At 41.9% G+C, this 22832-nt stretch overlaps 1 protein-coding gene across 2 annotated transcripts in view; it reads right to left on the minus strand.

Moving 5' to 3' along the window:
* Positions 1-3586: 3586 nt before the first annotated feature.
* CCDC148 (coiled-coil domain containing 148) overlaps positions 3587-22832 on the minus strand; it is a 181514-nt gene continuing 162268 nt past the window's right edge. For both annotated transcript variants that reach the window (XM_036254893.1, XM_036254894.1), the window contains 3 exons: positions 10341-10458; positions 7767-7907; positions 3587-3874 (listed from right to left, as the gene is read on the minus strand). In XM_036254893.1, the coding sequence (XP_036110786.1) occupies positions 3728-3874; positions 7767-7907; positions 10341-10458 (406 nt within the window). In that variant the 3' untranslated portion in view covers positions 3587-3727. The remainder of the gene's footprint in view (positions 3875-7766; positions 7908-10340; positions 10459-22832) is intronic.

Raw genomic sequence — 22832 nt, forward strand, 5'->3', positions numbered from 1 at the left:
ATTAAAATTATAAGTGAAAAGTTAAAAATCAAAAATGATACAAGATATAAGAGAATGTTCATCAGAATTAGGAAAACTCAGAAGTAGGTGATATAATCTCAGGAAATAATGATAAATAAAAGAAAAACATTTCATAAATGAGACAACTAAAAAAACACACACACACAAATGAATGAAAGATATAACAGACAAAGCCTTAAGAAAAATTAAGGCTAAGAAATTAAAAATTAAAACAAAGACCCAAAATTAATTTTCTGTTTTTTAAAAATGAAATTATATTCTTCAAAAATGTTGATGTCATTCTCAACAAAATACTAGCAAACTGAATTAAGCAGCATATTAAAATCATTCAGTGGAATTTATTCTTAGAATGCAAGCATGATTCTACATATGAAAATCAATCTATGTAATACACCACATTAACAAAATGAAAAAAGAAAAACTACATGATCTGGAAGATGTAGGAAAGAAAGAGCGTAACAAAAAAAGAGAAGTTCTCATGGAGTTAAAAGGTAATGAAAACCCATTGTGTGGTACATATACACAATGGAGTACTATGCAGCGGTAAGAAAGAAAGATCTCTTATCCTTTGAGACAACATGGAGGAACCTGGAAAGTATTATCCTAAATGAAACAAGCCAAGCAGAAAAAGATAAATACCACATGATGTCACTTATTTATGGAATATAATGAACATAACAGTCTGAGAAATAGGGTAGACCCAGAAACATGGAAGTAGGGTATAGACTGACAACCCTCAGATGAGGGGTTGTGGGGGGAGGGAAGAGATAAACCACAGAACTTATATGCATGTAGGCATAACCAATGGACATGGACAACAAAGCCGGGGACAGGTCGGGGTGGGGGGGATGGGGAGGAGGGTGTCAATGGGGTAAAAAAGGAGAAACATCTGTAACAAAAATAAAATAAAAAATAAAATTAAAAAAAAAAAAGAGGTAATGAAACCCAAAACACACATGGAAGTTTGATGTTTGACCCAGAGTTGCTCCCATGGCCAGAGGAAGCAAAAAGAAAATGCAGACTTGGCTGTATTTGCAGATTTGGTGGTGGGGACCTAAGGGACTTCCTAGCAGAAGGACTGATTGCAGTCTTTCCATACAGTTTGAGACAAGCCCATCATCCTCAACGATGTGGAGTTGATCAGACTGTATCTTTATTAACCATGGGACTCAGGGTAGTGGTTCTAACTTCTTTGGACCATTAAGAAATACATTTTTGTTTTGTTCCACTATATACACACACATGAATAGGTGAAATTGAATTTCATGGCACAATGCTGATTCCTATTGGGTATGTACTGCTTTCTTTTTTATGCCCACCTGACAAACTAGACTGGTAAGAGTCTAAGTGAAGCAGAGCACAAGGACTGGGGAGAAAAATAAAAGGGACACTATCCCGCCCTGGCTGGGTGGCTCAGTTGGTTGCAGCATAGACCTGTACACCAAAAGTTGGTGGGTTCGATTCCCAGTCAGGGCACATACACAGGTTAAGGGTTTGATTCCAGATCGGGGTGCATAGGGGAAACAATCTATTGATGTTTTTCTCTCTCTCTTTCTCTCTTCCCCTTCCTCTCTCTAAAATTAATTTTAAAATATATATATTTTTAAAAAGGGACACTATCCTACATCAGGGTAAATATGACTCCCAGGCAGAGACTGTCCTTGCTATCACATAAATTTCTGTAAATTAGAGGTACTTAATTAGAAACTGGCTAAAAAGACTCTTGCTAATGCACTAATATACTAAGAAATTATACTTTTAATAACTGGCTTTCTTAATGTTCCTTTTTTAGTTTATTAGGCATTTATAGCATTGGCCTAATAGTATATAAACACGTAAGTACACTTTAAAAAATAGAAACATCATGAAATTACTACCCGTAACTTGGAAGCCCCCACCCATCAGCTTCCCTGTCCCTAAGAGGTAATTATTACCTTGATTTTAGTGTTAATCATTTTCTTGTTTTCTTCGGTTTTCACTGCCTATGTATGTATCCTGAAACAATATGGGTTAGTGTGGCCTGTTTTTGTACTTTAGATAAATGAAATACAGCACAGTCTTATACTTTTGCATCTGTGACCTTTCACTAAATATTATGCTCATGTTGATGTTTTTCATTTTCATTGCTATATGCCATTTCATCTATGAATGTACCACAATTTTTATATCTATTCTATTGTTGATGAACATTTGGCTTGTATTCATTTGGGAATATCCATCCATGTCTCCTTATACACAAATGCAGGGGCTTCTCCAGGGCATCTATTTAGGAACAGAATTGCTCAAAGTATACAAACAGTTATAGCTTCACCAGATAAGTCCAAACTTTTCCAGTTCACACTCTCACCACGAGTGCAGTGGGTGCTTCCCATTGTTCGGTATTGTATTACCTGATACTGTTAGAGTTCTTGGTATTGTTGCCAATCTAGTGGATGCATATTGGTATTTCATTGGAGTTCTAATGGGCATGTCCACCTTTTCATGTGTTTGTTAGCCATTTGGATTTCAGGTTTATTTTATTTTGTTTCATTTTTTTAAATGCTGGTCAGGACTCCCTAAATTGATTTAATGGCTCACAGTTGAAAAACGACTGATGGAGGGCATGTTATCTTACCTTTCTAAACCTGTCTCCTTATCTGAAAAAAATCTCATAAGGTTATTATCCTGGTCAAATAAGACATTATATGTAAAGTATATACAGGGCACTGAGCACAGTTTGTGTTCAACATATGGTAACTATTATTAATACTGGTTTTTAAGAAGAAAGACAATTAAGAAGATCTGAGTTCGGGCATAGCCAACAGCCATGCTGCTCCCAGACCTCAACTGTTTTCAGCATAACTGCAAGTATCCGCTGCCCGGGTTTCTCAAAATCACGGTACCACCTCCAGCTGCCTGTCGCCAGCTGCCCGTCACCAGCTGCTCGTATGTGTGTGGTTCTTTAGAAGTGGTAAAACGTTATGCTTGAGTTGTATTTGAAACTTGGCCTTCTATAAAATCATTTAGATATCTAATAAATACTATGTAACTTTTGATAGCATTCTGAATATCATAAATTTAAAAATATTCCTTCTAAACAACCATGCACATTTTTTCCCCAAGTCAAAACAGATATTCTCATGTCTGAAATGCTATTCCTAATTTCTAAATTATTCTTATGGGCTAATTTGCAAAATGAAATTGTCTTGGATGATTGGTTTGCTGCAAACAGGGTATACCAAATTGGTTTCTAAATTTAGAGGAAGGTTGAGTCTTCTGTTATAATAACCAAGAAACAAAGGAAGCATTAATAATGTAACTTCCATGATTAAAGAGTTAAATTCTGAAAGCAGCAAGCAGAAATGATTGATAGCAGATAGCAGCAATATAATTTATTACAATTCTCACAAATGGTTATTTTGATCTCTTTTCATGGGATAAAGGCAACTTCCAAATTGCAGTTTACTAAATATTAATACATGTACACATGTGTCATAATTAAGTTCCGTAGTCTTGGAGAATTTAGTATGATTAAAGAAACAAAGATATTGGAAATAGTGCATAAAATTCTAAGAATCATTTTTTTAAAGGCAAGTTTGTTTTAATAGATGCTATGATTTCTATGTCTGATATTTTTGACAATTTTAGAAAGCAGTAATTATTGTTATCCATATAAATAGATTCAGAGAAAAATCTGTTTACATTTAATAGGGTTCGAGGATGAACTCTAGATTTTAAATACAGTAGACTCCATGTCTTTTCTTGGAGGTTTTTGAGGACTGATTTTTGGTAACATCTCTTTGGCATAAAAGGTTTTATGAAGTCCAGCTTCTCGAAGTGCTAACTCAAATCGAAGTCTTGGGTCAGAAATTATCTGCAGGAATAAAATACAATGTAAATAAATGGCAATTCATTGAACTAAAGTAAATTTTATCATTTAGTTCCACATTCCCCCAAGCTGCATACTTTGTTTTTGCTAGATAGACGCCTAGATGACAGTAAATCTTGTGTATATAGTGACCATATCCTGGTTACTTGGACTGAAAACATCCAAGCCCTTTTGACATTGCCACTTCCCAGTGGGTCAGTGGTTCCCGACACAAGATGTATAGACTACTGCATAGCAGATTAGCCAAAATACAACACATTAACATTATTAAAGGATGAGGTGAAAGAAGCTTACTTTCACTACTATCATTGATTCATTGTTTATTAATAGCTGGAATATACAAATGTAGACAGTCATCGATTAAAATAAAATAAATCTGAACCACAAACTTTTGCATCTGCCTTTAAACAGACATTTTAATTTCTCCATCATTTGGCGATATGTAAATTAAGTTCAAACACATGGCCGCTACCTGAAAAACGAAAATCAATACAACTTTTCTTCCCAGGCCGGATTTCTATTTCAAGCAGAACTAGAAAATGCTTCCATCAATCTGATTCTAAGTGGGAATAGACATGCGAGTAGTTCAATTTCTGTTTTCACTTAGAGCTGATTGGACTTTATTCCTCCTCTATGAATATTAAATGTCAGCGGTGGTGTTTGCAATGATAAGAAGGTAGCCGCATATGGATTTCAGCTAATGAAGCATTTCACATGGACTTGAAGTCCCCTTAGAGGACTGGATAGTGCGCAGTTGAAAGCAGCCCCCCTTCCAAGGAGCTCTTTAATAGGGATAAGAAGATGATATACAGATAACTACAGTCTGTGGCAACACGTGATAGATACCCAACGAGTGGCACATCTCTTGGTACCGGTGAGACTAGAAGGATCTCAGGTAAGGAGGACCACCTGAGCTAACATCCCACTTATTCTTCTCTAAAGCAGAGAGAGGGAGGAAGAGAGACTGAGCAAGAAAGGAAGACACATGCCAACCTAGAGGTCAAATAAGTCAGTTTAGAATCAGAACATTTCGGCTCAAGTACTATCGGGGACACTGGAAAAAGACACTCCTAAGACTGGGATTGGAATTTTAAAGGCTTGACGGCTAGGCCCAGGAGTCTGGGGAGCTACCCAGGTTGCGTTTGTTTCTGTTGTTAGCATGGAAGGAATATAATCGTTGTCATTGCCGAAGACGATGGATCTGATTGTAATTCAGGATAAATGAAGGTGGCGGGGAAGGAAGAGATGGAGGCAGGGAGAGCGGTGAGGGGTCTATGGTGGTCTAGACATGAAGTAATAAATATGCCTCCACGTGGCTGGTTGCAAAGACGAGATGACTGTCAGAAGCACTGTGAAGGGAAGAATGAATAGAACTCGGCAACTGATCAGATACAGGGAGTAGGAGCAATGATGCATGTAAGTCAAGACTAACACAGAGATTTATGTCAGACCACCAGCATATTTGCTCCTTAGGCCTAGGTTTCTCCTCTTCTGCTGTAATTCAGGCTCCCTGGTAACTCTCATTACTCCCAGTGGTTCATGCTCCCCCTGTGTGCTGTTCACTCCCTAATGATCTCTAGCATTCAGCAACAACCAGCTCTGGAGGTGTGAGGTTTAAACTGTTTTCGTTATTCTACTTAATATTTTATCCTCACCCGAGGACATTTTTGCATTTATCTTCAGATAGAGTGGGAGGGAGCGAGGGAGAAAGAGAGAGAAAGAAACATCCATGTGAGAGAGACACATCGACTGGCTGCCACCCACATGACCCCAACTGGGGCTGGGGACAAACTGCAACCGAGGTACATGCCCTTAGTGGGAACCGAACCCAGGTCTCTCTGGTCTGTGGGCTCTAACCGCCAAGCCAAACCGGCCAGGGCTGTTATTGTATTTTTTGAACAGACAAAATGAAATGGAGATCTCCTTCACATGCTGACCTCCATCACTCCAATTCCCCTCCCCAGAGGCCGCCAATTTGTTTCTTGTAGATGCGTACTAGACATCTTCAACCTAAACACGACCTGAATGAGCATTCTCTCTCCCTAAGCCTGTTCCTCCTTCCGTAGTCTTATGTGGTGAATGGTGGCAACACATAATGGTTATAATTTACTGAATCACTACCAGGTGCCAGGCAATATTCTAGGCAATTGACATTTACTATCTTAATCCTCACAAGAACCTTGCAAATTATTATTTTATAGAAGAAGAAAACGAGACAGGAAGACGTAAAATAGCTTACACAACTTCACACAGCTGGCAAATAGTGGAAGGAACTGCCTAGTTCAGAATTATCCTCACTGCCCCGTCCTCCTCCTCCCTCCTCTCGGCCAGAGCCCTTCTCGCCCCTCCCCCTCTCTGTGAGGGCTGCTCCATCTTCGAGGATCTGACCCCACAGCATCCCAGCCCCTCCTCCCAGAATCACCAATTGTCCATTCAGGCCACATGGCTAAAACATACATTCAGTTATGAAATTCAGCTGCTTCAAAGTCACGCCTCTGCTCTCAGGATAAAGGTGAAATGTCTCAGCAAACAAAACCGACGACAGCACTTTTTATGGTCTAACCCTAACCTGCATTCTCAGTCCCATCTCCAGCACCACCCTTGGCCAGTCCTTACAATGAAGTCACACACAGGGGCCTCTTTCCACCCTCTCTACCTGGTGCAAACCTTATTTCTTTAGCCCAGGTACCTGAGACTTCTCCATCTTCTGCCTTCGGTCCTTTGCAGGTCCCAGCCCCTCCCCACTTGGGCTTTGGGGACACCCTTGCATCTTTATGATGTATCCCTGGCTCTATGCCCAATTCCTCCCCCTTATTTATTTATTTCTATTTTAGCTTAAATCCTCTGGAATGAATTCTGTTTCTGTTGCTGTATCTTCAACTAAGATACAGCTTCAGTGTCCTGTTGGACACTTTCTCTGACTTCCCGCCAGGGTTAACGTGTGTTCGCTTCCCCTGGCGGCTTCGGCCCTTAGACCCCCACTCTCACCCTGGTGGCATTGTCCCCACACATGTTGCTTTCCCTCCAACCCAGCTCTCCTGCTCACTGCTTCTTCCACACAGGACAAGTCTGTGCCGTTCAGGGTGACACCTCACACAGAGCCAGACATACGATATGTTCAATCAATATTCGTCCAGTTAATGAATGAATTGTGCATCTTTTTAATCCCTAGCAAAGTGTGCAGTGCATGCTAGAGGTACGCTTGATTTATTGGTCTGTGGTGAGTGGGTGAAGTTTCCTGCTTCTGAAATAATTAAATAAGCATTTAGCAGCTCTCCTTAGATTCGCAAAACTAACCACTTTCTCCCTTAATTTCAGAGACACGCATTCATTCATTCATCTGTCCTCCCTCCCTCCCTTCCTGGAAATGGTTAAATAATCCCTTAATACTTTTTCCACAGAAAATGTTTTAGCATTAGCTCTGATGTATTATCTTCTGTTCATTTTATTTTCTGAAAGCTTCCCTCTGCTTTGTCTAATCAACATCATCAGGTGTTTTTTTTTTCAAAAGGATTTATGCTATGAATGGAAACAAATTCTGACTATAATAGAGAAATATTCGCCTACAAAATACAACACTAACACAACTTTGAAGTCAAATTTTATAAAACTATTTTTAAATTTGAAACATAATTTTCTATGACAGATTCGTAACATTTCCAGATAATCTACTTTTTCTGGGCTCCCCTATCGACTATTCTATAATATTGAGAGTCGTGCAGTAACTATGTGCCATCTTTTAGAAGTAAAAATTATGCCAATGTGTATAGTATTCAAATGTGAATATTGAAAATGATTTGTAACCCAAAACACACACTTCAATACTTCTTATCATCATCATGGCTTTTGTATCAATCATGTGAATTCCCATAATTACCTGTTGTTCATTGTATGTATTCAACGTGAAGAGTGGCTTTTGAAGAATAAATTCTTCCTCGGTTCCAATACCCATCCTTGCTTTCGATGCCATTGTGTCTGACATCATTCTAACAGGATCAAACTGGGCAACAATAGCAACCTAAAGAACAGACAGCACATCAACTTGGAACAAGACACAGGCTAAATACTTCTGGGCAATATTATTGATGTTTAATGTCCATTAAAGTTAAGACATTTTACTAAAGATAAAACCTAGGAGTAGAAAGAATATTATACCAGGCCAGTCCTAAAAATCCACAAAGGAGTTAGTAGTTTAAAAACAAAATATAGTATTAAAAGGTTGTGATACTGCCCGACCGGTGTGGCTCAGTGGACTGAGCATCGTCCCATGGACTGAGAGGTCTAGGTTCGATTCCCGGTCAGGGCTCATGCCCGGGTTGCAGGCTCAGTGCCCAGGAGGGGGCATGCAGGAGGCAGCCAATCAATGTTTCTCTCTCACATCAATGTTTCTCTCTCACATCAATGTTTCTCTCTCTCACTGCCTTCCTCTCTCCCTAAGAAATCAATAAAAACATATATATTTTTTTAAAAGGTTGCAATATGTCATTGTTCACTGATGACTGAAATTACATTTATGATTAAACATAGATAAAAAACTGTCTCTCTGATACAAAGCCATAGAAAATCTCATATCGAAAACCTACATATTCAAAAGTAACCCAAAGTAAAAAACAGTCATTTTTAACCACTAGCAATCTATGGCCCTAGTGACAACCTCTTGAAAATTTTTAGAAAAGTTTGATCTGATTAAGCTGAATCTAGAGCACATTATTCATGGGAAAAGCTGAGTGTGTTGGCATTAGAGGGCAAGTGAATTTCCACTGTGCCAGGCAACTAGACTTCCAGGGACTGTTACAAACCAGCGTTCCCACTTCTGAAAAACTGCAGTCACGGCACTGTAACCCGAATGCCCTTGCTCTTTATCATTGAAATTCAAATCTGCGTCCTAATGAAATGAAGACACTAACGTTGTAAATTATATGCACTATTAGTAACACCTGTCTATTCACTCTTAAAGTCAAGCATTAGCATTAAAATGGCAGTTTAATGCATTTAGGAACTGTAATGACATAACTGGGTATTGAAAATACTTTATTATAGGTTTCCTAGTAAAAATCTTATACTGTCATTCTGAACACTGATTACAGATAAGAGGCACAGATATTTCCTCTTCCCAAAGGTTCACAGATGGAAAGAATTCTAATCGTATGGACTCTGTAGTTATCAAAGTCGTATTTTGAACAAGAATGTGTTTAATAATAGTGACATTAAATTTTGTCACCAGAAAGCCATGGTATGTGCTTATTTGCTAATGACTGGATAATTTAAATTTTGTTGAATCTAGTATGGCCAGGACTTAACTTTCCTATGCTTTGAATTTCTCTCATCTATTTTATCAAAGAAGATGCTATGTGTTTACACTTCCTCCACACCACCTCATCAAATAGACTTCCTGTGTTTGAATCCAGTCTGACCTAAACTAGCTGTGTGACTCCAGGGAAACTCTGTGTCTCCTCAGTTTTCCCTTCTATAAAATGGGAATATTAACAACACCTCCTGCATAGCGTTTTATAGAGATTAAATGAGGTCAAACCTAAGTGTGTTTAGAAGATGACTGCATACTAGGTAAATATTCAAAAAATGTGAACAGACATTACTATGAATCTACTAGGCAGGTACTAAAATTATTACTCCCATTTTTCAGAGGGGAAAATAAAGCATAGGGGGGTTAGTTAAAAGGTCTAAGGTTCTTATGCCAGTAAGCAGCAAGCCGGGTTGTATCCGATTTAAAGGACACCAGAGGCCACGTTCTTATCCAAGATGCTCTGTTGCCTCTACTGGCCCTGAACCGAAACCGGTCATTTCCTATCACCTGGGAAATGGTGCCAGTGAAGACTTCAGAGCCTTCGAGTTGAGCTGATCACTCCCAGGTTAGAAAAAACCCTGAAAATGTACCAAAGAAAACTATTTTATCACATTTCCCAAGTTCTTAAATTTCTGATCTCACCATCTACTGTCTACTTTCAAAACGTTGACCAGGCAAGCAACGGGAGGTTTTTATTTCTCCACAAATAGTATTTTTGAAAGGTGATTTTTAACATCTTTGTTTACTGTGGGATATTTCCACACAGAGGTTCCTACCCCAGACAGGATTATCTTGGTCAAGCTCCAGCAGGCTTTTCGAGGAGAGTAAAATCTTCCGGCTAGATGCTGGTTTCACTGATGCAAATGGATACGATTCAGCTTTTAAGCTAGAGGTGATGTGGATGTGTTTAAATCTTGGGAGAGCTTTTCAAAAGGTGCTGATAAAGTTCTTTTAATATACTAAGAAACTGGAAATGATTCAACATAAATCAAATTGCTCCCAGGAATGAAGATCAGTGTCTCAATTTGGAATAGTTACATTTTATACAGCAGAACTCCTAAACTAAGCCTCAGTAATAATGTTATTAAGGGCACTTAGAAACATTTTTTTTTTAAACCACCCATGAACATTTCAAATTAGAAACACCTGTTTCCTAAGGGCTTCGAGCCGCCTCGCTCTTTCTTCTTCTCCGTGTGCTTCCTGGAGAGCCTCTTCTTTCTTCTCCATCAAACGCTTTGCCAATAATTGTTGTCTGTAGTTAACCCTTTAAAAAAGAATGCACAGGGAAGTTGGGAAAACATCACCATAATCTTGGAGATTATATGGATAAAAACATAGTAGAAGAAGGTATCTCAGATTTTGTTTTGACTTGCTTTTGGTTGATTTTTCATAGCCAAACAATAAAAAAAAATGTATAAAATGCAATTTACAAAAATTCTAATAACAACCAGAGGAACTGCAGGTCATGGGGCAGGAAAACATGGGGTAAAATGCAATCCATCTCTTTATTCACTGAAATCACTGTACTAACTCTCAAACGGCCTGCTGGCCACCGCACCTGCAGCTCCTCCGGGTCTTCTAGTGAGTTTGAACAATCTGAGATTTTAAAAGGCTGTATTATTGAATAAATACACATATTTTGGGGAAGAATAGTAAATAAAATACTATAATAACATGCCCAAATTATCTCCATTACTAGAACTTAAACCAAACTGTATCATTACTCATTTTGTCAAGAATGTTATTTATGGGTGTGTGTGTGTGTGTGTGTGTGTGTGTGTGTGTGTATGAAGCAACTTTAAAGATTGCACTTTGACTGTAGGTGGCAGCAAAAACATGGCTTTGCCTTAGCATTATGCTTCCATCCTCCTTAAAATTCACAGATACTATAACAGGGCACATTGAAACACCTGCCTTAATGGCCCCAAATTTATCTGGCCCTCCTCTGTGGTCTTTCTTGGGCAGCCTCTCTGACCATCTTCTTGCCCAAGCTACTCTTCTACTGAATTATGGAGATGAGATTTATCTTTACAAAAAAAGTAAGTCACTGGGGTTCTCCAGGGAGTATGAGGTCAATGCCTCTCTTCCATCCTTGATGATTTAGACTGAACTTTACCTGTGACACAGTCACAAATGTGCCTTGCCCTTAGCATGTACACCTGCATTTTCCATGGATGTACCTTCACTACACCCTTTTTTATTCTGAATCCTGGTATTGACTGAGGTGCTCCCTGTGCAACAAGGCTGGTGTGCTATGTCCTTTACATGATTCATCTCATTTAGACTTCACAACAGCCCTATGTCGGGGTACCATTATCCACCTCATTCTAAAGATAAAGAAATGGAAGCATAGACAGGTGATGTAACATGTTCAAGTTCTCACACCCAGTAACTGGCAAGAGCCAGAGATCAAACCCAGGTAGACTGGCCTCAGGGCCCAAGTCTGCCCCTGCCCCTGCCCCCACTCCCACCCCCACCCTCACCCCCACCCCCACTGTATAACAATATACAGAAAGCTCTTTTCTCTTCTCCTTCTGATGGCTCCGCTCACCTCCCTGAATCACGAACCCTTACACTACTGCAAACCCTGTGCAGGATAATGTGAGCACACTGAGAACAAGAAGTTTATAGTTTAACATGGAGATAAAAGGCAAGCCTAAGAACTAAGGCAGGCAAACAGTGCCTTCAGGGAGGGAGAAACGAGGCCATTGAGAATTTGGAGAAAGGTGAGACCACTCATGCTGGGTTGTGGAAGTACTACTGGCTTTAGCAAGATCTCCACAGAGGCGGCGGCGCCTGAGCTGCGGCTGGGGTTAAACCCCGAGTACAAGCTAAGCGAACCCTTGTGCAGGTTCCCTGGGACTTGAGAATTACCATATGTTAATTCTCAGAACCTCTGGAAAGAGTCTCTTCCTTTGGGATGTATATGTTGCTTTGTCAGCAACAAAGTTTTCTTGCTTTTTTGGAACTGGACTAGTCAGGAAGAAATTGCAAATGAGAGAAGGCATTTTGAACCTGTGCTGTAAGGCAGGTTGGTTCACGGTTTGCTTGGTGGCTCATTTATTCATTCAGCTGGTAATACACTGAGTGCCTGCTCTGCACTGACCACTGCGTGGGGTCCTGGAGATACAATTCTAACACAAGGACATGCTCTGTCCGCACAGAGCTGGGAGGCGAGCAGGGTGGCGGCCGAGGGCAGGCCTTCCACGCAGGGTGCCGCGCGTGACTCGAGGGCCCCAGGCTCAGCCAGTGCAGGGCTGGCACTGGAGAGTGAGTGACTCGTGCATTCTGTGCCTGGAGCCTGGCTTGCCCCACCTAGTCACAGCCCTGAGAGGGGAAGAGCCCAGGGTGGCTAAACGGCGGGAGCGAATTGCCAGTGATGGGTCAAGGGCAGGCCAGGGCAGCGTCGGCGGGCTGAGCCAGTTCTTCCCCCGGGAAGCTCTGCTTCTGGGCCGGTGAACTCGGAACCGGGGCTGCTCCTGAGGCTGGCGTGGACGAGGGAGCACGGGGACGAGCAAGGAGGGCGGTCTGCCGCGAATCCTTGTGGAGTACCGAGCTCAGAATGGGATTTAAAAGGAAAATCCTGGGCAACCCTGGGGCTGTGCTGTCCTCCCATCATCTCCCATACCGGGAGCTGGTACAGTCAGACACACAGATTAAAGAGCCCACAGACCGGATCGCCCCCTTTCCCCGGCGCCCCCACGTCATGGAAAGCTGTATGTCTCATGCTCTCCTTTCTCACTAAGGCATGACGTGCCCTCCCTGAGGAGGGTCTCCTCAATTTAAACCCGGGGTGCAAGCTAAGTGAATCCCTGTGCAGGCTCCATTAACAGATACCCTGGGACTTGACAATTACCGTATGCTAATTCTCAGGACCTCTGGAAAGTGTCTCTTCCTTTGGGATGCATATGTTGCTTTGTCAACAACAAAGTTTTGCTTGCTTTTTTGGAACTGGACTAGTGAGGAAGAAATTGCAAATGAGAAGAGGCATTTTGAACCTGTGCCGTAAGGAAGGTTGGTTCATGGTTTGCTTGGTGGCTCATTTATTCATTCAGCTGATATATATTAAGGCCTGCTCCGCACTGATCACTGCGTGGGGCCCTGGAGATACAATTTCAACACCAAAGACATGCTCCTGTGCGCACAGAAGCCACAATCCGATGGGGATACAAAGACCCGGCGATTATGATACAGGGTCAGTGGGGCAGAGGCCATGAGAAAGGCACCTTTTCCAGGCTTAGAACATGTAGGGGAGCATCCAAAAGAAATTTTAGACCCAAAAATGAAGCAGGAATTCACCAGAGGGAGAGACAATAAAGGAGAATGTGCCAGGCAGGAAAGAAAAAAAACAAGAAGAGAAAGAGAAAGAATGCTCAGAGGTGAGAAAGCACGGTATGATTGAAAATTTGAAAGAAATTCAGTATGACCCCAAATGAACAAGGTAAGGTGGGGAGGCCCAAGAACTGGAGCTGAAGAGGTGGGAGGGGCCAGACTGTAGGGGCTTTGCAAGCATGAGGGCTTTTGATCAGGGAGATGCGGTGATCAGAAACACTCTCCAGCTATACGGAGGATGGACTGATGAGGAGGCAAGAGCAGAGAGAGTTGTCAAGACGCAACTTGATGGTTTCCTGAATTGGGGTGGGGAACTGGCAAGAGGTAGGGAGAAGACATGAATTTAAAATTTATGTAGAAAATAGAACGAATAGGAATTGTTAGTTTATTTTATGGGAGAGATAGAGAGGAAGAAGTTCAGGTTTCTATCTTGCACAGTGAACAATGGAGTCCCTCACTAAAAATAGAAACTTAGAGAAACAGAGAAGGAATTAGGTTCCATTTGGACATAGTCCTGCCTTCTGGACAGAAGAAATAGATGGGGAATCTTTTTTTTTTTTTTTTATCCTCACCCGAGGACATTTTTCCATTTTTTACTCAGATAGAGCGGGAAGGAGAGAGAGGAAGAGAGAGAAACATCGATGTGAAAGGGACACATCGAGTAGCCGCTACCCACATGACCCAACCAGGGCCGGGGACAAACTGCAGCCAAGGTACGTGCCCTTAGTGGGAACCGAACCCAGGTCTCTGTGGACCACAGGCTGACGCTCTAACCGCTGAGCCAAACCGGCCAGGGCAAGATGGGGAATCTTATGAATGGTATGGACTTGAGGCCATTGGCAGATGACATCAATCAGCAATAGAGCAGGCATACTTCGGCGTATTGTAGAAGTATGTTACATATGCTTTGTAGATGTTCTGTATTTTACAAATTGAAATCAAGACCGCCACTGACAAAAAGATTACAGGTCACTTTATTGCGGTGGTCTGGAACCGAACCCCCATATCACAAGGTAGGCCTGTATAGAGTAAGAGGAAACATTGCCTACGATTGATTCCCAAGGACACACATTTAAGAAAGGGACAGAAGAAGAGAAAACTCCCTAGAAGAATGAGGAGAAATAGTGCCAAAGAAGCTAAGTAACATGGGACTGGTGATGTCAGATGCTATGAAAAGATCAATTACAATCCAAGGAAATCATTGGATTAAATATCAGGGAGCCACTGGTAATCTTGACGAGAGCAATGAGCAGAGAGGAGGCTGAAGAATTAGTGGGAGATGAGGAAGGACGAGAGGAGTGGAGACTAGAGAGAGTAGAGACAACTCCTTCAGTGAGACGGGTGCAAATGCAGGGGACAGGGTAGTGCTGAAGAGGGCCCACCACTGGCTCCAAAGTGGTCAAGATTACTCTACCTGCAAGATTTGCCAAAAGAAAGGGAAACAGGAGACACACGCAAATTCTTCCGTTTCACAGATGGCATGGTTTAAACTTAAAGAGTAATTCACTTTAAAGGGGGAATTCTTGGTACCTCCTTCTCCACCCTGATTGAATAGAAAAATGTCTTTGCCTAAAAAGAAGTGATGAAGTGATGCGGAAAACTTCTGGAAGAATGCCAAATACTCATATATTCATGGAGAAAGAAAATAGCAACACGGTGAAGTCAATCATTTGGAAAATTTTCCACATAAATACCTTTAGCCATTTGGAGTAGCAGATTTTCTCCAAATTAAACTTTCGCTATGAAAGTCAATGTCAAAAAGTGGCTCAACTCAATGGTTTTGAAGTGTGCCCTGAATTCCCAAACAGAGTCCTGTGTGTACCCCAGTCTGTCTTGATGCTCCCTGAGTCCCAAAGTGGAAAGGGCTGCCAAAGAGGCATTTTCAACTTCTCTTGGGGGGAGGGGGGGCATCCTACTGTCCGACAGCAGCAGCTGCTGTAGAATCGGGCTATAGAATCAGGCACAACATTAGCAATAATCTGAGAAGGATTTGGTTTAAGCCCTCCGGCCTGAGTGTAGGTGAAGGGACAGGAAGCTTGCATGTAGAAATGAAGAATTGACCTATCATTTAGGAGACTTTTTTCTGTGCATGCTGCACTGTAAGAGATGAGCTACCGAATGCAAATGGTTTCGAAACACCTTGAATTTTAGTAATAGCCTCCCTTGGCTTCAGTGAAACTTCAGTAAGAACTTGGCAAAATATTAAGCCCAGAATCTTGACCCCTCTTTGCCTGGAACCACAGGTAACGTCAGTCTAAAAGGAAGCTACGGTAACCAAGAGGGGAATGAAAGACTTCTGAAAAATTGCTTATAGTGGCAGGTTCTACATTTAAAAAAAGCTTTAAGCAGTTAGTAAAGCAACATAAAGACACATCTTAATTAGAGTACTCTAACCAGTATTGAACTTCCCCGACCAAAAAAATGTTTCAGAGAAGTAATTTGCCCTACCGAATGGAAGGCAGTTTCATAAACAAACTTGCTACTTAGTGTCTAGGCCACATGGCTTACTCAGCATTGAACGTGAAGTCTTCTCATCGGCACATGCCCACAGTCTCCCGCCAGAGGTGCTTTGCCTGCTGGGAAATTCGTTTTTAGCTCAAACCCACTCAGAAAGTTGTTCTTTCCACCAAGCAGAGAGAATCCTTCGATTAGCTATAGGACATTTCAACAAAGAAGAATGTTCAGATCAAACCATTGTTTGATAATTGGTGGGGCAGATGGCAGCACCCCCAAAGGGTGAGGGAGGAGGGGAGAAGAAGGTGAAATGAGCCCAGAGAAAAGAAGGAAAATTACATAATCGGGCACTCACATCGGAAGGCATCCTGTCTAATGAAATGGGCAACAAGCCCGACTCAGTGGTGGTTCTGGCTGAGGGCAGAGCAGGGGACAGTTCCTGCCAAGATAATGTGAATCCTCATACAAGGCAGTGACATCCTGGTACAGACGGGCAGGGGACAAGAACAAAGAGAATTCATAGAGAATTCCCAGAGCCAGAAGGAGATGAACCCACGCCAGCCCCGAACAGTGACCATTCTTCCAGCTCAGAGCGCTTACTGGTGCCTTTGTGAGGTGTGACAGCAAGTTCCTATGGGAACCCCATTCTTTAACGGATTGATTTAATTAGTCAGCATATAGTTATTTGAGCACCTACTGTGTACCAAGCACTACCTTAGGTGCTCAAGATACAATAGTGAAAAGTCAAAATGAGACAGGAAAGATTCCCACCCTCTTAAGTCATACATTATTTGTGGTTTGTTCTATATAAGCATATCTAAATTAACATTCCAGTAAAATGAGAAAAGTTGTTCTCCATCATCTTTTTTTTCTTTCAATTTATCACAAAGCCCTAAATTAGGGAGCTCATTTTAACATTATAACATAACAACGGTTCTCAACTATGATGGTCATTAGCATCATTGGAACTTATAAAATCGAATGCCAAGGCACCATGCCAAACTAATTAAATCAGAATCTGGTGGTGGGGCCCAGCATTGGTATTTTTAAAATTTATAGTTGCCTCGGATGATACTAATGTGAGCCTGGGCTGAGAACCAATACCACCTGGCCCAGCGGTTCCCTAACTCGAGCTAACATCAGAACCACCGGGAGGCCTTGTTAAAACATAGGCTGCTGGCCCACCTCCAGAGTTTCTGATCCAGTCGTGAGGCAGGGTTCAGAGAGCTGCCTTTCTAACAAGTGTCCAGGTGATGCTGATTACGCCGACCTGGGGACCACAGTGTGAGAACTACAGCATAGAGGAATAATTCAGATTAGAGGGACTCTACCTGACTGTAGTTGTCAAGATGAAACCAGGTACAAATTACTACCTAGACAGGGCTTATTTCTGATTGCTGGTGCTAAACATCACAGTTCGATGCCTCAGGGTTGTTCCAAACTAGAAATCCCTGCTTTGGTGCTTCCGACATTCAAGAGCAGAATTTTTCAACCTCACCCCACCTCCACACCCCCAAACACCTGGGTGACAGGTCCCCACGCCCTCTCAGGCAGGGGTCAGTGTCAGTGATGAGCGGCTGCAACAGGGGCTGTTACTGAACCTCTTTCTTTCCCTCCGAGGGACCAAACACTGATATATCCTGATGGCAGTTGAAAGCCTCAGGCTACTGCTGATATTTAAAGGGTCTATTCAGTAAAATCAAAGAAGGAAGAAATAACTTGAACATATTTCAGCCTTAGAAAGAAGGTGTGAGGCACTTCCTTTGGGAATAGTCCTTGAAACTCTAAGGGGCTGGATGTTTTATTATGCTGGATGTGAAAACTCATAAATGAGAGTGAAGTACACTTTTTTTTGTTGGTTAGGATCAGTCCCAACCTAGCTGTCTGAGTTCACTTGAGTTGGAAGTGCAAAGATATAAACAGCTGCGAAACAATGACTCAAACCGGGGAATTCAGATCTGAGCACAGGACAAGATGTGAGGAGGGCAAATACCACGTTAGCCCTCTCCCCAAATTAGTGCAGAATGACATTTCTGCCACAATTTATGTATCCTCCTCCTTTTGAAGTATTCCTAATTCTTTCTATCTAGCTTTCAGTAATTCTTTTATATCCTCAGATGTCCTCAAAAATTTCCTAAAATAGTTCTTTCCAATAGCATTTCAAAAGTGGGGTATAGAATAAGAGGTACATTGTCTAGAAGGAATAAAGAACAATAATAGGGGCCTGTCTTGTTTCTTTAATTACCGTGCACCAGCAAGTCTGAACAAAGTTGGTGATATAACACTTCCCCCACGGGGACATACCACGCTCTGTCACCCTCTCACCATTGATCCTGTGAAAGGTTTTCCTTCATTGAAAACCAGTGCCTCCCAGGTGACACTACTTCCATTGCTACCCTTTCAAACAGTCAGGAGAGGAGGCTGGCACTTTCCTGACTCCCCAGTGACAATTCCAGAAGAGTCTGACTTTGGGATGAGACCATCCTCATTCTATTAGTGTTCTTGGAATCGACAACTAGCTGCCCACGTCATACTGCCCAACATTTCTGACGGTTTTTCAAAACTATGCCCTTACAGTCCCTTGGTCCCCAACGGCACTCCCTCCTCCCCTGCCTTACCAGCCCACTCCTTAGACCACGCTTGGAGCTCGGCATCACCTAGAGCTGTTCCCCAGCTAAAATCTTAAACTGGGGGCTTCCGTCTGACTCCAGCCTCCAGAGTCTCTGCAGGGGTTTGATGGAGGCTGTGCACGGCACCACTCTGGGATGGACTGCCTGCCAACCGCCCGTCTTCCTCATGTTCTCACTCAGCCTTGTTCAGCCTGCTGCGTCAGCTCACCACGCTCACCACTGTTCTAGATTTATTAACTGTGCACTCTGTGCCAGGCCCCGGGCTAGATCTTCCACCACTGCCATTCCACCTCTTCCTTCTCTCCCAGGCTGGGAGCGAGAATCAGAGGCTACTTCACTCTCTCCCGGCTTTGGATCCCTGGGTCTATCTCTTCAAAGGCATCACACCAATATCCTTTAATTATCTTGTCTTCTTTTTATTTTTATTTTTTATTCCTTAATTGATTTCAGAGAGAGAGGAAGAGAGAGGGAGAGAGGGATAGAAACATTGATGAGAGAGAAAATCTACTGGCCGTCTCCTGCATGCCCCCCACTGGGGATTTGGCCCACAACCTGGGCATGTTCCCTGACCGGGAATCGAACTGGGACTTCTTGGTGCATGGATCGATACTCAACCACTGAGCCACACTGGCCAGGCTTATCCTGTCTTCTTTTCTTTACACACTTGCCCTGCCAATTCTCAACCCTAATTCCTTGTTGAATTTACTACACACTTATGAGGTCAAACCTTAATTAGATATTCAACACTCCTGCAGTATCACTTTATTTACCCCTAGATGCTTGACATTCTCCATATGTTTCTACCTCATGCTAAATTATCCTCTTAGCAGAAAACCTCACCTCCTACATTACTGAAAAGGCCACTAAACATCTATTTTCACAGCACGATCTTTCCACTTCCAATCTTATCAAGACTCATCTTCATTCATCACTTGCTCCTTACTCCTGGGCTCTTAATCCCATACATTTAGCTGTCTCCAGGATCTCACTCCAAAAAGGAATATCTTGTTTTCCTATTTCTTCAGGAATACTTCTCTATAGTTCTTTTTCCTCTTCATAGCCCTTGCGACTCCAACAACTATCTTGGTGCTTAAAACAGAAGGCATGCACCAATACAGGAAAAAATAAATAATGAACAAATTTTTAGTTATGGAATGCATTCAAGTGAATTTCTTAAGTTGTAGGTAAATAACAGGACTCGGGAATTGACAAAATAAAAATTTACAAATAAATTCAATATATACTTTTCTATTAATTAGATGTTCCTTTATAAGATATTTAATCGTTTGAGAAGTTGAATCACTAAAGAATAAATCAGGTGTCTAGTTCCTTTGGACCATTTAGAATCATGGGTGGTCCTGGCCAGTTTTGCTCAGCGGTTAGAGCGTCGGCCTGCAGACCAATGAGTCTCAGGTTTGAGTCCAGTCAAGGGCACGTACCTCGGTTGCAGTTTGTCCCCGGCCCTGGTTGGGGTTGTGCAGGAGGCAACCAGTTGATGTGTCCCTCGCACGTCGATATTTCTCTCTCTCTCCCTCCCACTCTATCTGAAGATAAATGGAAAAATGTACTTGGTGAGGATTAAATAATTAAAATAAAATAAAATAATGGGTGCTAAAAGGCAGATCAGACATGACATCCATGACAGAGATGTGCAAGTACTGATTTTGGAGGGAAGGGCAGGCAGGAATGACATGTCGGCTTTAGGAAATTATTTATTATAAACAGAAATTCATAAGGCTACCCAGGCAGATCAACATTTATCTGCCGAATTGCCTCCATACATTCACTTATTCAATATATTTATATTAAGTGCCATATATATAAATGTGTAAAAATCACATTATGCATAACATAAGAGAAGCCCAGAGCTACTGAAAAAAAAACCCATCAAGTAGACAACAGCAGAGCCTACAACTGGACTTTTTAATGCATACAGGAGCTTACCTCCTGTCATCATGAGTTCACTAAGAAAAGCCATCTGCCGTTCAATGCTAATTGGGTCATTTGCACCGTGACTCTTGTATTCACAAATGATTTATGGTGGATAAAATTTGACTTCATAATTAATATGTATTGCGTTTAAAAAATTCTTAAGATGATGTAATTATTTTATTGGATGTAAGAGAAAAACATGCATTAAGGCTTTTCCTCACAAATTAGAAGCTTTCTTTAAAGTCTTCTTCCATTTTGGTTTGTAAAGAAAAATAAATGATTTAAAGGTAAGACTTATTGAAGTTTTTTTTCCTAAAGAATTCTTATAGGATACATATAATTTCTGATTCCCCAAATTCAACGACTGTTTTCAGAATCACAAATACTGAAAGACGCATTGCTTTAGTATGAAACTTTAAAAAGCCATATTAATAAAATATACCACTGTGTTATCAGATCATAATATTTCTGTCTGGTTTTATCTATTTTTGCTTCTAATTTAATTGGTCCTCACTTTCCTAGAGACAGATCTCGGCGTCATTCTGATGGACCTGCTTTTGTTCCTCAGGAGTGGCCATGGATGGCACTGGGGCCCCAAGAAGCTGCGGTCCTCTCCCTCAGACAAATGACTTTGATACGCTTAATGAGACCTGCCTTCTCCGATACTGTTTGAAAAGCCCCCTTACATTGTTCCTTCCTCCCCAGGTCTCTCAGAACTTCTGTAGACTGCAAACATCAAAAGGACCAAACATTTTCATAGTGATTTAGCCACCACGGCAATGAAGTAAACCCTGACTATCTGTTAGCCTAGGAAATAATCAACCAAGAACCTTCACAAATAACCTCTTTCACATTTGAGGTTTAAAAAAAAGTCAGTGTCACAGAAAGGTTACTCTCACAAACACCTTTGGGGTTTGGTTTTCTTTCTCTTTTTCTTTCTTTCTTCTTTTTTTAAAAGAAACCCTTCTAATCACCTCTCTACAAATGTAAAGGTGTGTGTGTGTGTGTATACATAAAATTTTTTTCTTTTTGTTGTTTGTTCTTTATTATCCTCACCTGAGGACATTTTTCCATATTTTGTTCAGATAGAGTGGAAGGGGGCGAGGGGATAGAAACATTGACGTGAAAGGGACACATCGAGTGGCTGCCACCCACACAACCCAACCAGGGCCGGGGACAAACTGCAACCGAGGTACGTGCCCTTAGTGGGAACCGAACCCGGGTCTCTCTGGACCACAGGCCAACACTCTATCTGCTTAGCCAAACCAGCCGGGGCTGTTTTTTTCTTTTTTTTAACCAAAACTTTTTGGTTAGGTAATTTAAATGTACTTAACAACAACAACAACAACAACAACAAACAAGTGATAAAATATGTTTCGCTTAAGGTGTGACGGCCCTGGTGCTTTCCCTGGGCTCCCTCAAACACTGATGGACTCCTGTCGCACGCGGAGTGTCGGCCCTGGAGTTCCAGCTCGCTCCCCAGTGACTCGCTGCGGCACCTGTCTTAGCAGCCTACCTGCCGCCGCCACTGGCCTTCAGGACTGAGCTCTGGAACCCTTCCCTGTCCCTTTGTCCTTTGGAGACAGTCAGCTCCTCAAAGCCCTCACGTTCTGCCGCGTGAGCACTGGTGTGGGACCTCGGGGGACAGGGCCCACCTCCAGGGCCAGCTTGACGAGCTCTGCTGCTATACTGCCGTTTCGTCCGGTGAGATGCTGGAATGCATGTTCTGGAAAGGCTATGACTTTAGGCCAAGAGAGGGATGCGTGGCTTTCTCCAGAGCCGAAGCGGACACACAAGTTGAAAATAGTACTATCGCCCTGGCCGGTTTGGCTCCGCGGTTGGAGTGCCAGTCTGCGGCCCAGAGAGTCCCAGGATTGGTTCTCCCTAGGGGCACGTACCAAAAAAGAAAAGAAAATAGTACTATCAACTAGAGCAGTAGAGACACAACTCTACTGGACAAGATCAAACAATAAACTGTCCAGAAATCCAGATGCATCTACAAGTCATACCTAGGTCACTGGTCCTCAGTCCCCCTTTAAAAAGATGCATGTGGTTTCTCAACAGCACTATTTAGGTTTGGGCAGAAAGAAATATCCAAAAACCCTGTATTTTCCTTTCCTAAATTAAACGAAAGATGTCCACACCCATATTCCTTGGGACTGTCTTTGGATGGCTTTCAAAGGAAATAAAGAAATTCCTACAGGGTTATGAGCCATAGAAGTATAATAAAGCAGGCTTACAAAAATGCACCATTTGTATAATTTAACAGCATATCAGAATTATAATTAAA

Source organism: Molossus molossus, unplaced genomic scaffold, assembly GCF_014108415.1.
Source record: "Molossus molossus isolate mMolMol1 unplaced genomic scaffold, mMolMol1.p scaffold_m16_p_11, whole genome shotgun sequence".
NCBI classification, from domain to species: Eukaryota; Metazoa; Chordata; class Mammalia; order Chiroptera; family Molossidae; genus Molossus; species Molossus molossus.